The following is a 15,669-nucleotide window of genomic DNA, read 5'->3' as shown; positions in this document are numbered from 1 at the left end:
TCTTTTTCTCTTATCAGTAAAAAAGAAAAGGGGAGGGATGGGATGGCTCAAGGGATTGGTAATCAGATTACAAAGTCTTTCACTTCTAGGTCACTGGTTCAAATCTGCCCCCTGTTTAGTAGTGACCAAAAGCTGTTCCCAGCTGATGGCTTTTCAGTAGCCTTTGTGCAGTGCATTACTGATCTATATCCAATGTCTGGTGAAAATCACTCCTCGCTGTTGCGCTGGGAGTCTCAACTCAGACCCTCTAAGTAGGAATAAACGACCTGCTCATGCACTGAAGGGTTTGGTGGCTTGTTTTCCAGGAAATAATTGTAATAAGTTAGCAGAGCAGTGCAGCTGAATCTGCACTGTCACAGCTGCTCTGGGCTTCAACAGCAGACCCTGCTTCCCAGCACTGCCACCATCGCTTCCCACTAGCATTGCTTCATAAAAAAAAAAATTGTTACCAGCTTTCTTAAGAATTGGACTGATATCTCTTAATTTGAGTTGCATGGAATCCCTCCAATTTGGTATTAGTCTACAATAGATAAAACTATAATTGCAAAGGAAAAAAAAAAAAAAGGAAAAAAAAAGAAAGCAAAGTAAAAAGCAAATTACTAAATTTGTTCATCTTAGAAGAAATACAATACTTATTAGTAAAATTGATTTTGACGTACAGTGTGTGAAAACATTTGTGTTGACGGCTTTGGTGCCGCAGTAATGCTGTGGAAGCTGTGAGACTGCAACTTCATGCTGCACTTGGCTAATTCCGCTGCTGGGTGCTCAGATGGATGTTGGAAGAGCGTTACAAAATGAAATATTGAAAACGAGGGAAAACAGAAAATCCCCCTGCACCTTCCACAGAGCCCTTTCGAGTGTACATTTTCTAGTGCCATCTCTTACTGGTGCTTACTATCAGATATTTAAATGATGGGTTTATAGACTTTGCTCTTGTCAGCGTTTTGAAGTGCTGCTTTCCTTAAGGTAGGGGAGTGCTAGAGGACGCTTGCTATAAAGGGAATGTAATTTCTGGTTCATTAATGTATGAACCTGAAACGATGGCTGCCTGCTATATGTGCTCCGTACATTTCTGTGGAAATCACTTTGATAGTTTTAGAGCTGTGCCTGTGTCCACAGGGATGCACACAGCCCATTATAAAACGGTAACTTTTTTTCCTCAAAACTAACCAAAGGAAAACTGTGTTTCTCTTGAGACAGCAGGTGTGCCACGTATGTGTTGCAGTTAGTATTTTTGTACAGAACCAGCTATTTCATCAATCCTAAATAATATTTCCTCAATGCAAGCCTCATTGGATCCAGTGGATCACATCAGCCTTCTCCCTCATTACTTGCATGAGCTTCAGAGTTTTCTGGTGACACCTCAACCAGGGAAAATCCAACACATGCATGTGCTGAGCAGAGCTTGGTGGGGCACTGCCCAGTGAGATACACATCTAGCAGGAGGCTAGCACTGGTCTTTACTCTCCCAAGAGTTCCTTTCCAGCTCCTGCTCTTCAGAAAGATCTGCCTGACACACTTCTGGCTTCACTTTTGGAACCAAAACTGAAGAAGTATGCTGATAAATCCTCTGTACCTTGGCACGTGTTCATCATCCATGTTTTGTGACAGTGGCTTCAGTGGGATTTATTGTCACTGTTTTCACAGTTGGCCTTCAATGGCCAAGCTAGCTGGCTTCCCACTCAGTATGATCCCCTTCAGATATCACAGCAAGTGCAGGGGGAAAAAAAAATCCCAAATGGTGTGTTCATGATCCAAATCACACCATCCACATTTAGTAATTCTTTGATATCTGATGTCTCAGAACTCCACGGGACTCAGAGCAGCCACTGTGTCCCACCAGAAGGCTCAGGCTGTCTGAGCTCCTGTCTCAGGAGCTGTGTCTCCGTGTCCTAGCACCAGGGTGTGTTCTGGGCTGCTCATCATGTTTTGCTCAAGCTTACTTGCACCTGCATCTCCAGCCCAGTTCACAGGGCAAGTCTAAGGTCAGCAATGCAAGGGTGAGGCAAAGCCATTCATTTCAGAAGTTCACACAAAGGTTATAGGGGGAAAGGAAAAAAAAAAATAAAATTAAATGAAAACATGATGACACAGCTGTCGTTAAGCTCAGAAAGCTTCCTTTCAAGTCTGACATGAACCTTCCCTTTCCACAGGGGAAGGTGGTTTTGTTCCAGTGGTTAGCTCAGGACCTCTGCTCTGAGGCTGCACTGGACAGCTTTAGGAGCAGGCAGACGTGGTCTTCTCAGCCTGGGTTTAGCAAAGAAGTTGGTCTATACTCCAGTAGAGTTTGATAATTGGTTTAGAAATTAATTTAGTTAAACTGATGTAACCTCCTAATGAGGCATCTATCTTGGTGTAACAATCCTTGATGCAGCTTAAAAGGACCTTTATAGGGTGTGTGTGTAGACTGAACTGTGATGTAACACTGCATGTGTTTCTGAAGAATGCTATAAGCAGGTGCACTTCATTGGTACAACTCCCTCCTAAAGTGTCCAGAAGCCTTCAGGTTTCCATGCCTGGTGAGTGGGCTTGTCTCTCCAAGTCTGGGAGATGTGTCCAGGGTCTCATCTTTTATCACAGAACAGACCTGGATATCAGGGATTTGCTTACAGTGAGCAGTGTTTGGTGTCCTGATCTGGTGATGTGGGGACTTTCTAGCAGTGGTAGGATGGAGCCAGGCTCCTTGTGGCAGGGCATTGCTCCCCAGGACCCTGCTCTACCCGGTGGGGAAGCTGGTAGTGAAATAAAGATGTGGAAAACCTATCCAGGTGTGTTTCATCCCTGGAGAGGACTTTGGAGGAAAAGGAGCAGAAGCAGAGCTGTAGGTTGCTTTTGGTTTTAGTGTTGCTTATGAACCTTACAAGATCAGAGGATCATGGGGAATATCTTGCTAGTGATGTGTAATGGTTTGGAAATAAACACCAAGGGTGGCTCCAGCAGCCTTTGATCTAACTAAATGGCTATTATGTATATTCTCTTTAACTTATTTTAAAATTAGGCAAAGAGCATACAGGAATGCTTCTCTGTGTGCTAGATGCTTGAACTTCCAACTGTGTGTTCAGGACCAAACAAAAGGAAAGTGGTTCTCTTTCAAGGAGCTTATCATTTGGAAGATACATAACACAAAGCAGGCATGAAATGCTGTGGGAAAGAGGGACTGACTTTCTACCTTTCCCTGTGTTCTTAACAATTCCAGTTTTTATTGATGAGGGCCAGAATTTGCAGATTTCACACAGTGTCTTTTGCCTTCCATGATATCTGTGAATTTTTTTTTATTTTTTTTTTTTAAGTGGGACTTCTTAAGTGGAAAATGTTGAGCTCCTAGCTTAAAAAGATAGGTAAGTAATTAAATCCACAGCGTGTTTTGTTTTTGTGGGGTTTTTTTTAAGTACACCAGAAACTTTGGGGAGTGCAGAAAGCTTAGCAGACGTCCTTTGTGGTTTAGTGGAGGGATGGCTGATCTTCACGGTCTTGCAGCATCCTGGCAAGCTTCCTGGAGATCCTGTGGTCACAGGATGAGGCTGATGTTTCTTCAGGTCCCACCTGGTGGCCCACATGCAGTCAATGTAGCGGCTGGGCCCTGCTGGCTCTTCCCATGGTGTGAGGGGAGGGTTGCCCAGGGTTCTTCATGCTATCCCCACTTGCCCAGTGGTGTAGCCTGGATTCGGGAGCCAGCCAGAGGGGCTTGGCTGACAGCTATGGAAAAGTCTTGTTCTGGCAGCCTGGGTGCAGCCCCCAAAGGCAGAGTCCAATCCAAAATTTTCAGGACAACTTCCTCCTTTCCTGACAACCACGGAAATAAATATGTGTCACTCTTAATGTGCCAGAGTCTCTCTTCAAGGCTTGTGTGTACGAGAGTTTAGGTTGTTTCACCAGAGAAAGACTGTGTGTGGTAAATTAGTACCTCCTACACGGGAAGCTGGGATTTTTCAGTGCTTTTGTGCAGCATCCTTTGTCCTGACACATTGGAACGACAGCATTTGTTACTCCTAGATGTGGCACTCCCTGTTCTTCTGTTGACTCATCACTACCTGCTCTGACTACTGTCACAAGTGCTCGAGGATGATTTGTGGTATCTGACTAGCGGGCTCATGCTGAGGGTGATACAGAACAAGTAGCACACGGGTGTAGTGGAGCACTGCTCAGCAATAAATGATGTGAACAAGCTGGTGGCCAGGTTGGTCCAAGGTCACTTAGCAGGCCAGGAGGGTGAACAAGGACAGACTTGATGGCAGTGAGACAGCATCCTAGTTCCTCACCCCATTTTCACGTCCAGGGATGCTGAGGTGGAAGCTGTGTGTTGTGGCCATGCTATGGCTCTCCAGATCTGATGGGAAGCAGGTCTCTATTAGGCATGGGCCTGATGTTTCCAGAGGGTGGAAGATCTGGACTTCCTTTGCCAGTACAGCTGTGCCTGGCAGCTGCTGGCACAGGGCATGGACCAGGCATTTAATTATGAATGTGTAGTGTTTATGAGAGTCTATTCAGTGCTCTGAATTGGAAGATCTTTATCTGAATCAGTTGTCCTAGTAGATTAGTTACACATCCTTCAGGCTGCTGCACAAAGCCCATCTGCACATGAAAGATTTTCTCCTCCTTGAAGCCTTCTTAGCCCTGCTACCACTTCCCCATCTCACGAATGGATGGAAAACCCTGTTAGAAATCTGATGGCATGTCCAGTGTCTGATAAAAGAGGCCTGATAAAAATATTATCCGGTATTTCTCCTTTTGCTTCACTGTTTTATTCAGACTGTGGAGCTATCAGTCATGTTGTGGTCTGTTTGGTGGAGTTTGGTTTTCTGCCACACATGCACATATTTTTTGGCAAAGGAGCCTGCCCACGGCGGCAGCATTTTAGTGGGAGCAAAGAGAGAAGTGGCTGCTCCTCTCTTTTGGTTGCCTGACGTCATAAATCACAATTTGCCATTCCCTAACCACAAAGAGAGTTATCTCCATGAGTTTGTGCGATCCCAAAAAGTTTCAGTTTACATACCCTCTTTCTCAGAGACTTTGCTTGTGGGGAGACTTTTCCTTCCTGGAGTTACTCAGAGGTTGCAGGAGTCGAAGCTGAGGCTTCAAAAGGCAGGAAGAGTGAGTGTTGTCTTATCCTCTGCCTGAAGTGGAAATCCAGCTGCCTGTGTTTGAACAACAAGGAAAACAGGCTCCATGTTCATCTTTGAGGTGCTGAGCTTAACACTCAGCTTTTCTTATTTTCTGTGGGATTTTGTGGGGGTTTTTTAATGGAAAGTTAGTACATAGACTGACATGTTTGTGTACTGATATGATTATTATGTGTTATGGCATGACCTGTTTAGGGGCAACTTCTTAAATAAAGGCTTGGTCCTCGTTCAGCCAACACCCAGAAATCTGTGAAGGATTTGCCCGTCTTGATGTTAAACTAGTGCAGTTCTTCTCTAAGTATAAAATTAAATATCATGAAACTGACTATTTCCTTGAAAAATGCAGCAGTGTGAGATTTGCATAAGTCTGCAATAAAAGTTTTCCATGTACCGTTCAGACAGAAACAATGAAGAAGTAATGCCATTTTACCCTGTTGTATTTGATACTTAACATGTAAAAACAGTTATTTACTTGATTGTTTCACATTCATTTCACTAATATGATTGTTCACTTGTAGTATTGAGTTCTGGATTTACACATTTATTGAAACATGAGAAGATTACTTCCATAACTTACTTCAGGCCACGTTTTTCACTAGATATGAACCATTAACTTTGTGATGGTAAAATATTAAAACAAAACTACAACCCCTTGTGTCATTTCATTTTGCAAGCCTGGTGTACTAATGGTTTTGTTACACAGTGGTTTTCAGGAGTGGTTTATTTCAACTAATTTGTCATCACAAAGATTTCAGTTCACTGGGTTTTATTTAACTGTATCTGAGTATATAAAATTCCAAGAATCTGTGTGTTAAGGTTCAAGACTTTCAGGGGTTTTCACCCCACACAATGCAAAAGAGGAGCCCAAAAACACCGGCTGAGAGTAAATTACTCGTTTTATTGATGCATTTTATTTGCATAATAGTTGTTTAGATGCAGCAAAGCTGGCCCACTGTAATTTAAAAGACTTTCAGCTCAAGCAAGTACCTTAGGAAGAACTTAGTTCCCAGTGTGAGAAGGGTTTATTTCTGTCCATCCCCACTTCCTGACTGATTTGAAATCACCCAAAGAAACAACCTCAGAGATCTTGACTGGTCTCCAAGCCCCAGGGCTGAAAATGCTGGCGGCTTGGTGCCTGACTGGGGAGCAGATGAGTGTCTCTGCCCTGGAGCAGTCACATCCCTCAGATGGGTGGACCAGATGGCCGAGGTTGGTAGCAAGCATCAACAACCCAGCTCCTATCTGCTGCCACCCTCTCCCAGAGCCTGAACAAGCTGCGAGCTTCCGTGGCGAGTCTGACAGGCGGCGAGTGGAAGAGTCGGCGTGACTCAATCATCTGTCTGCACCCTGAGAACCCTGCTCCTCCCTCGTCTGGAGCTTCCTGCAGCTCCCCTCGACAGAAAGAAATCCAGCAAGGTTTGGAAACTTACTAATTTTTGCTCACCAATAGGTCTCGGGCAGCATTCAGCACCTCGCCAGGGTGCAACGGGGCGCCGGTATTAAAATGTCAGCCTCTTCTGGCTCTGGGGGGGTCAGCTGGGCACCAACCACTGCTCTGAAACGCTGTGAAACTCTCCCTGGTGGCTGCAGGATCAGGCCAGGAGTCTGGCACCCAGCGTGTGGTCAAACAAGGGAATGTGTTCAAAATTCTGGCTTGTGATTGCCCTGCACTCGGAGCTGACTGGGGCTGTGAAAGTCTTTGTGGGAGCTGAGCCCGGGTAGCCAGTCTGGGGCAAGAGGCTGAGAACACTCCTGGTGTCAGGCAGAGTCCCTCTGCTTCCTAGCCCATGTGAAAATGAACCTTTATTGATGCTACAGTACTTTGAGCTTTCAGTCATGTGTCTAGATGGTTCTGATTAGGCACTTTACTAATTGGTTTGGTTTGTTTTATTTTAGCTGGGTCTGGGATATTTTACCTTTTATTTTTTTTATTATTTTATTTAATTAATTTTATTTTGTTCTACTTTATTATTTCATTTCTAGCTAGGCATGGCTTTCAAATAGACACCCAGTGCTTCACAAATCCAGGTAAACAGCATAAGGTTTTACTGGCAAAGATTTTATCAGCTAAGAGCTTGAAAAAAAATCCTTCAACACCCCAGCCAAGACAACTATGTTAGCAAAACCTCTAGTGCAGGGTCTGTGTAAGCTGTTCCAACAGAAGAATGCTCTTGCTGGCTGAACTCGTGTCATTTGGAGAGGTGATGCAGCCTCCTGCCAGAAATCCTCCTGCATCTCTATTAACGGGATGCTGCTGACACAGAGGCATGGTAAAGCCAGAGCAGCAAAGGATCTCCTGTGCTGCAGCTTTAGGCATGATCATGCATATACAACATGGCTTCCACTACTCAAGTCCAAATTAACTGTGAGTACAAAATTAAATACAGGTTAGTGAGATTTATGGAGTTTTTAAATACGGTTTTCCTGGGCCTCATGTACTGCAGTGGACATACCCAGGCTACCTTTAAACAACCCAGCTTGAGTATCAGATGCTTCTCAGTATTAGTTGTGCCAAATATGCCAAATGCTGATTTAGGCCACTTCCTGGCAGCATTAATTGACCCTTGTGGGGCTCCATGTTCCTAAGACTGGACCATTTCTGAGCTTGTCTATCAGAGACAAACCAGCAGCATGTGAACATCAACACTTCAGCTGGCCAGCCTTCACTTTCTCTTCCTAGTTGAGATAGGTGCAAGTTGTTGACAGTTCAAAACTTTATTTTCATGTCATTGAGATGTACTGAGATTTCCCCAGCTCAGCTCTCCAGTTTTAGGGTGGCAGACTCCTGCCCTCAGGAGGGAGTTAACGACTGTCTGACCTCAACCAGACCCATCTGCTCCAAACTTCCTTTCCTGACTCTCATTGCAGTTCTCCAGCAGCCCAAAGGCAGGTACCCCATCAGCCTTCACCTCTGAAGTGTCTTGAGACTCATTAAAAAAAGGGATTGGCTTTTGTTCACTTCAATTGAGCTTTTGATGGGAGGAGCTTCTCTGAACCCTCTTTTCTAACATGCAGTTTCGATCTGCAGAATGCCAACAGTTTGTGCTTCAGAGGATCCCCCCTCCACCAACTTGTTTTGGCTTGAGCTGTTGTGGCCAAGAGGTAGTGGAGCCATTCAAAGATTTGGTACCATACCAGTTTGTCTTTTGGGATGGGCTTTCTGTCCAACTCTTGGGCCCTGTTCCTACTAGAGAAACTGAGGGGAGGTTTGTAAACCAGGAGAGCCAGCATCCCTACTGATGATGGGCTTGTCACACCTCTTAGCACAACTCCCTGTGTTTGGGAACTAGCTGTTCTCCACGTTATTACAGGTCCTTGAGGGCTTTTCTCCTGTAAGCTCTCTGTCATAGGACACTGGGGACAAGAGAAGTGGGAGAATTGCGTTATTAAGTTTAAAGTTTTAATAAAGCCGAAGCCTGAGGCTATTATACTGGAGAGCCATGAGTTTTGTTTGTGCTGTTCACAAAATATTACCAGCAGAGTTTTCTGTACAGCATTTTTCCATAGCTCTTTTTACTGAGCTATGCATAAGGGAGGTGACCCCTACACTTTTTTTAATCTTGAGTTATTTAAGAATTACTTTTTCTAATCGTGTTTGATTTTAAGAACTTACACCTCCAGTGTAAGGCGTGTGTGGAAATTTTCAGTGTAGAAGTTCTGTAACAGAAACTGGTTTGCAGCGTGAACTGTGACAAGTCCTGGAGCCCAGGTGCTCTAAAGCAATCTGTTCTGATACGTCCATGTGTTATTATTACAGTTGCAGTGTGATTGATTGCTGCAGAAAGTGATTGTATTTGTGGACGTAACATCCAACAGGTCTTTGAACAAAAGATCAGACCGTGCTCAGCTGTGGTCTTTCTGGGATTGCATCTCTGAAGGTGTCTTCTTTTGCTGTTTAAAAGCTGATGCGTATCAGATGCTTTGTCTGCCACAAGCAGGGATTTTATCACATCTCTGTGGATTCATTTAGGGAAATTTATTCTTCTTGCTAATTGGGAAGAGGAACTAGTTTAGCTTTGGGTTATTTATTATTTTTGCTGTGTGCCATTCAAGTGTAGTTGCTCAGTAATTCTAATCCATAAGGAGTAATATTTTATTAAGACTTGAGAATCTAATCCCATTTTAAGAGGTGCAAAAACTGAGAGGATTTCAGAAATTCAGGAATTCTATCCAGAAAACAGTGAAAGGTCTTGGGAACCCCAGACTAACAAAGCTGCACTACAGACATACAGAATTACGTGCTTTATGGTGGAGAGGAGTCTGTCTCAACTGAGGAAAGGCTCAAGGTCTGCTGCTCAGACAGGCCAGTTCCTTGGTTTGTATGAGACTGAGTGACAGGAGGGTCAAAGAGGATCTTGAATAACTGTAGGGCATGTTCCAAGCTCCAAGGAGAACATGTGAACTTACCAAGAAAGAATCCACAAGTCCTTTGAAAAGCCTTAGGTAAAAATGGCCCTCTCACACATCATTCCTGTCATGTGATCTCTTCTCTCTTCCCATCTGCCTCCTCTTTGAGAAATACTTCAGAGTCCAGCTGATGCCATTTTGGTTTCTACTGCAAATTCATTTCACTTCTGGAAATCATGGAGGATATTTGGACAGGGGCTTCCAGTTCAGTTTCCTCTGAAGGGAATTCAGTTTGCACACATCAGAACCTCTTAGAAGCTCTCACCAGTCTGAGGCAACTGGAGACAATGGAGAACTTGTGTCAGAATTACAATTTTTCCAACCCAAGTGCTTATTGTCAACATGCCCACTGAAGCCCAGTGCATACCATGTAAGCACCATGCCACAAGTGAAACTGAAACAGAAGACAGGGGAATTAGGCAAATTAAAAAAAAAAAAAAAAAAAAAAAAAAAAAGTTCAGGATAAAGTAAAATTTGAGTGCAATTTTTATTTTTTTTAATCCATTTCTTCCTGATTTCCTTTCTCCTACAAGCAAGTCAGAAGAGTGTAACCCAAATAGGAAGTCATAGAGGTTGATTTGATTGTCTGAGCCCATAAGAATAAAAGAGGCATGTTTTAACTTCCTTTTACCTTTCTCAGAGGTTTGATTTTTTAGCAATTTTACATGTGTTAGAATAAATAAAAGGACTATGGAATCGATGCTGCAAAGAGTTGCTCCAACAGTCTGTCTACCTGAAGTCTAACTGGGATATTAATGGATTTTCATGTTTGCAGGATCAGACTTTCGAGTTTCCTTTTAGCATATTGATGCTTTCATTGGACAAGAGTGCTGTGCTATAGAAGATTTATTTTAACATCTATTCTAAATATATATATGCACACACTAAATATACTGCATATGTAATATATTACATGTATTTACATATATGTAATATATGTATTATGTACATATGGTGTATATGGTATGTTTTCTCTGCCTGTTCTGTAGAAAATAAAGGTATCAACCATTTGTCATTATAAAGTTGTGATAATTGTGTGGTATAAACTTCCAGGGGATTGCCATCTGAACTTGCAGAGAGTTTAGCAGTAGAAAACTTACTAAATTGATGGATAAATGTGTACTTTAAGACAGATGAATTTAAAGAATGCATTTTTAGGGGATTTCAAGTTCTTGTTTATGTAAGTGACAGAGCTGAATACTTGTGCAGATAATTGTTTTCTTTTTACAAAATGAAGGAATAAATTTTCAACCACTGACATAGAGAGGAACTTCAAAAAGATCCGTGATGCTTTCTAGCTTGTTGCAGTGAACACTGGTCTACAACTTGCCTTTCTAAGAGAATCAAGTATAATTTAGTGATGGTATGTGGTCAATAAATTACAAAAGCAAACTTTACAGTGACAACAAAGAAGGGACACAAAGACAAAGGTGAAATGGAAGTACCTGAATAGAAAAGTTGGTTGGGAAAGTCTGGAGTGGTGTATTGAGTGATGCAGTAATAAGTAAGAAGCAGTTTGCCTACCAGAGAAATGCTGGTTTACCTACTTCTGACTATAATATAAACCAATTATTAGAACAAGAAGGAATGTATGGACAGAGTGAGCAGAGCTGTAAGCCATGCAATGAAGGGGTGCACTGAAGCCCTGGAGCTTCCTGCAAAATCTGTTCAACTAACAGTATTTTAAGATTTGAAAGCTATCACAGAGCAGGAAATGATGTTGTTCCTAGGCTGTGGAAACTTCTTGTCTGTGGAATTTACGGATGTACAAAGAGTATAAGACATAAAATTAACTTCAGGCAAATTCCTTAGGTCTTTGCTTGCAATTGTTGCTTCAGTAAAAAAGTTAACCTAACAAAAAAATAAAATGTAGTATTGTATGTAGTTTGTGGTCTTTTAAACACCTTCAGTTTTACCATGTCCACTCTGAAAGACTTTACTGCCTGCATGGACTAAGACTAGTCCTGGAAAGTGTAAATCATGCATCTCGGCACGTCCTTCCCTTGGGATTTGGTACAACTCTGTACCAAATTTGAGTGGCAGATGGGTGCTACATTTGTGTTGAATGTTAATATATTTTACTCTAACAGTTTTATTCTACTGAATTTTTAAAACCTGTATGAGTTGAAATCTATTGTAGAAGAGATAAATATGTCTTAACTGTGAGCTATCAATCCGTTGAATCTGAAGCATTTACTGAGCATTGAAGCTTCTGTGGCCAAAAGCATGTAGGTTTCTTGTGTCATCTTGCAGGACTGATTATCATCCCTGATAAGAGAGTCTACTGCTTGAGCATCACCTGCTTCTGTTCTCCTTGGTTATTATTATCACTTAATACCCTGTTGTAGCAGAGAACTTGAGCTGTTGTGGTAGAAGCGAAGTGTCCTGGGTTCAACATTCTCTGTTGTGACATTCCTGTGTCACAGACTTTGTGTCTAAGTTAAGATTGTACCCTTCACCCTTTCTGCACTTGATGTATTGTTTTTGTCTGTTTCCTTTCCAAACTGGCTTGTACAGGCATGGATGCCTACCAAAACTTACTTCTCCTGGGCTGGATGTAGAGAAATCTGTGACTGAAGCTCAGTTAATCCCTTCGATCCCTCTTTGCTGCTGCATCCGTGCGCCCTTGTCCTGACCTCAGCACTGTGGCTGAGCTATCAAAAAACCTTGCATTGTCAGCCCCAGCCTCTTTGCTGATCTTTGTGAAGAGAATGCCATGCTGCAGGCATCCACAAAGCTGAGCAGCAAACACCAGCAGTGGTGGGGGGGAACGGGGATTTCATATTGTTCCCCGTATCATGTGAAGAAAGAGCAGGAAGAGGTGGTGATCGATGGCTGCCAGTTCCTCCATGTGCAGAGGGAAACTGAAGGTAGCAAACCTGAGCTAGGTCCAGAAAGGGGAAAGGGAACCTCTGTTTCCTTGAAGAAAAAGGTGACATTCTGAGATTTACTGGGTGGCTGGTTTTCTAAACAAGAAATGTGGAGCACAATAGCGTGAAAAAAGACAGGTTTTCCAAAGCGGAGCGTGTTTTTTTCCCCTTGCTGGTTGTTAGCAATGCTTCTGAAGACCAGCCCATCATGGAGGGAGTCATGCAGCAGCACAACAAGCTGGTGATGATTTTAAACCTCCCCCACCATGTAATAATTCTGAGTAACTGGTAGGTATGTGCACTTCAAGGACAGTTATAGTTTTGCCCATTTAAAATCACAGCATTCTGTGCAAGACAATGCAGCCAAATGTGTGCTGGAATGCACAGCACTGGTACAGGAGTGTGAGTACATTCCTAAACATGATTAGAGAAGCAAGGTGATGCTACCTTACCTGTTATGTCAAGGTAAAGTGGTGGGATTGCTCTGATGGCAGGTTGGAGAAAGGACTATCCACAGCCCTCTGAAAAACAGCCTGGTTTTTCCCTGCAGTCCAAGGGGACTCTGTGAGGAGTATTGTGTTCAGTTTTGGAGCCCCCAACACAGGAAGGACATTTAACTGTTGGAGAGAGGCCAGAGGAGGCCACAGAGATGATGGAAGGACTGGAGCAGCTCTGCTCTGGAGCCAGGCTGGGAGAGTTGGGGTGTTCAGTCTGGAGAAGAGAAGGCTCCAGGGAGACCTGAGAGCACCTTCCAGTGCCTGGAGGGGCTCCAGGAAAGCTGGGGAGGGGCTTGGGACAAGGGCAGGGAGGGATGGGACAAGGGGGACAGTCTCAAACTGGAAGAGAGGAGATTTAGGTTAGACATTAGGAAGATATTCTTCACTGTGAGGGTGGGGAGAGCCTGGCCCAGGTTGCCCAGGGAAGCTGTGGCTGCCCCATCCCTGGCAGTGTTGAAGGGCAGGTTGGATGGGGCTTGGAGCAGCCTGGGCTGCTGGGAGGTGTCCCTGCCCATGTAGGGGGTTGGGTCTAGATGGTCTTTAAGGTCTCTTCCACCTCAAAATTCTATGATTCTATGATAATATTTAAAAAATAAAAATATGGGGGAAGACACAGACATTCAGAATGTCATACTGCAGTTAGGTGGAAGTAAGAGTTTTGGGTCAAAACGGCTTAGTTGTGTGATGCTTTGAAGAAACAAGGAGGCAATTTTCATAAGGTATGGAAAAATGCTACATTTGTACCAAAAACCTGAATTGAGGACTTTATTTTGAAGTTTCTGATGCAAACTATAATTCACATCCCCACTGTAAAAGTCTTTTTCACAGCCATGTTTTGGAGGTGCGGCCTGTATGCTGACAAACAGTTACTAGAGCATGAACAAAGAGCGCTTGGTTTCAGAAGTGTTGTATGTGTTTGCCATTTATACAAAAGGAGCTGAAGAAAACACATTAACTTTAGAGCAGCACGCACGACGATGAAGAAACTAGTTGCAAAATGCTGGTTTTATAAGTATAATTCATTATGCTTTCTTTGATCCAGTGTTACAAATTAGGGTCACTCGTGTCAGGAGATTAAAACCTTTTTGTCTCTCTTTGATATCAAACTATTATTTCCCAGGGCCTTTTATCTTGCAGAGCAGTGCTGAATTCCACACCATCTTTGTCACTTCATGTATGTTATTTGCAGCAATCATTTAATTGGTTTTAGAACTAATACTATTTAGTCATACTGTCATTTGCAACAACAGAGGCACTTTAATATCTTAAAAATGTGAAGAGGCTCCAGCATTGGCTGGGTAAGCTTATGTATAAGAGAGACCACAAAGAATTTTGGGACCATGGTGGGAGTGTAAGGTAGCTAAATTGGATAGAAAAAGAAAAAAAAAAAAAAACAACCCCATACAAGTCAAAGTAAAATTGTACATCAGAAAAACTACAGCAATCTACTGAAAATTAGTAGATGATAGTCCTGAGTAGCTTACCGTGAACCACGGGTACCAGCTTCCCTGAAGCACAGAAATAGGAACTTGGACAAGCTTGTAAAAGGTGTCCTCAGGGAATCTTCCATTTTTTCACTATGATACCTTTAATCCTAGAATTGTCAAGCCACATGGAAAATAATAGGACTGAATAGTTCAGTCAGTTAAAAGTTAGTATTATTTCTTTTATCAAAAATATTAGGTCTTTCTGTGTTTCTGGAGCTGTTAGGATTTGTATAAACTTTAAAACAAGTGAAGACAAGTATTGAACTTGTATTGCTCTTTTTTTAATTTAAGATCATTATCTGTGACTAAGCAGACTCTATTCAATAGAAAGAAATAAATTAAAGCCAATATTTTTTTTAACAGATGATTCAACGAGAGGCAGAAGTAAAGAATAAGGTAACTGCTGTGGCGTTGACAGACTCTGTTCACAACGTGTGGCATCAAGAAGTTGGGAAAACTATTCGAGAGTGGATGCGAGAGGTGAGGCTGGGTTTTTTTAAAGAGTTGGGATATATGTGTCTGTATATGGCTCTATAAACATGTCTTTATCTGCTGACCTCTTCCATTCCGTTAGGGTATGAAAGAGCACATTTCAGGAGCGTGGAAATTGTGTTCCCATTCCAGCCCCTAAAATAACTGAGATTAAAGACATCTCTGAACTTCAAAGGTAGCAGGCAAAATAATAAGAATCAAGTCCAGTGTTTCCTCCTGCTGCACAGCAATACAGACACATGTACCAAGGCAGGCCACACGCTGCCTGGTATCTGGAGCAAAGTCCTGGGCGCACGCAGCTCCTGGCTTGATCTGGCAATGGTGGAAAAGCCCCTTGAAGCTCTTTGTGACTCAGTTTGACTATTTGTACAGCTGGCCAAAAAATCCTTCCTCTCAGCAGTTTTACGAGGTGTAATTACTTCTGAAGTGCTTTAAAGTTTTCTGATGAAAAGCGGGAGTGTTTGCTGCTGTACAGCTACCAACAGCGAGCTGGTCCAGGAGGATCTGGCATTAGTTCGTGACCACTGTCCCCAGGTTCCACCCTGGGTGAAGGATGCTGCCATGCATTCATTATTCTTTTCAAACTTAAGTAAAGGGTTGCTGAGATTTTAAAACTTTTATTTTTTAAAGTGAGATCAGCTACATTTCCATTTTTTAGTCTCTTCCTCGCCAGGTCAGGCTCATTTCCATGCTTTCTATGCCCCCATTGCAGAACTCTGAAGCAATAGGTGCAGGTGGCAAATTTGAACTAGTCACATCCTGAAGTTTTTGGTAGGTTTGGCTTTTTTTTGTGGAT

At 42.8% G+C, this 15,669-nt stretch overlaps 1 protein-coding gene across 6 annotated transcripts in view; it reads left to right on the top strand.

The window, feature by feature from the left end:
* FAM172A (family with sequence similarity 172 member A) overlaps positions 1-15,669 on the top strand; it is a 262,842-nt gene that overhangs the window by 174,562 nt on the left and 72,611 nt on the right. For all 6 annotated transcript variants that reach the window (XM_051643536.1, XM_051643535.1, XM_051643537.1 and 3 more), the window contains one exon: positions 14,745-14,861. In XM_051643536.1, the coding sequence (XP_051499496.1) occupies positions 14,745-14,861 (117 nt within the window). The remainder of the gene's footprint in view (positions 1-14,744; positions 14,862-15,669) is intronic.

The sequence above is a fragment of the Apus apus genome, chromosome Z (genome assembly GCF_020740795.1).
Source record: "Apus apus isolate bApuApu2 chromosome Z, bApuApu2.pri.cur, whole genome shotgun sequence".
In the NCBI taxonomy this organism is placed as follows: Eukaryota; Metazoa; Chordata; class Aves; order Apodiformes; family Apodidae; genus Apus; species Apus apus.
Note: the sequence above shows the minus strand (reverse complement) of the source record. Positions and strands in the feature narration are given on the sequence as shown.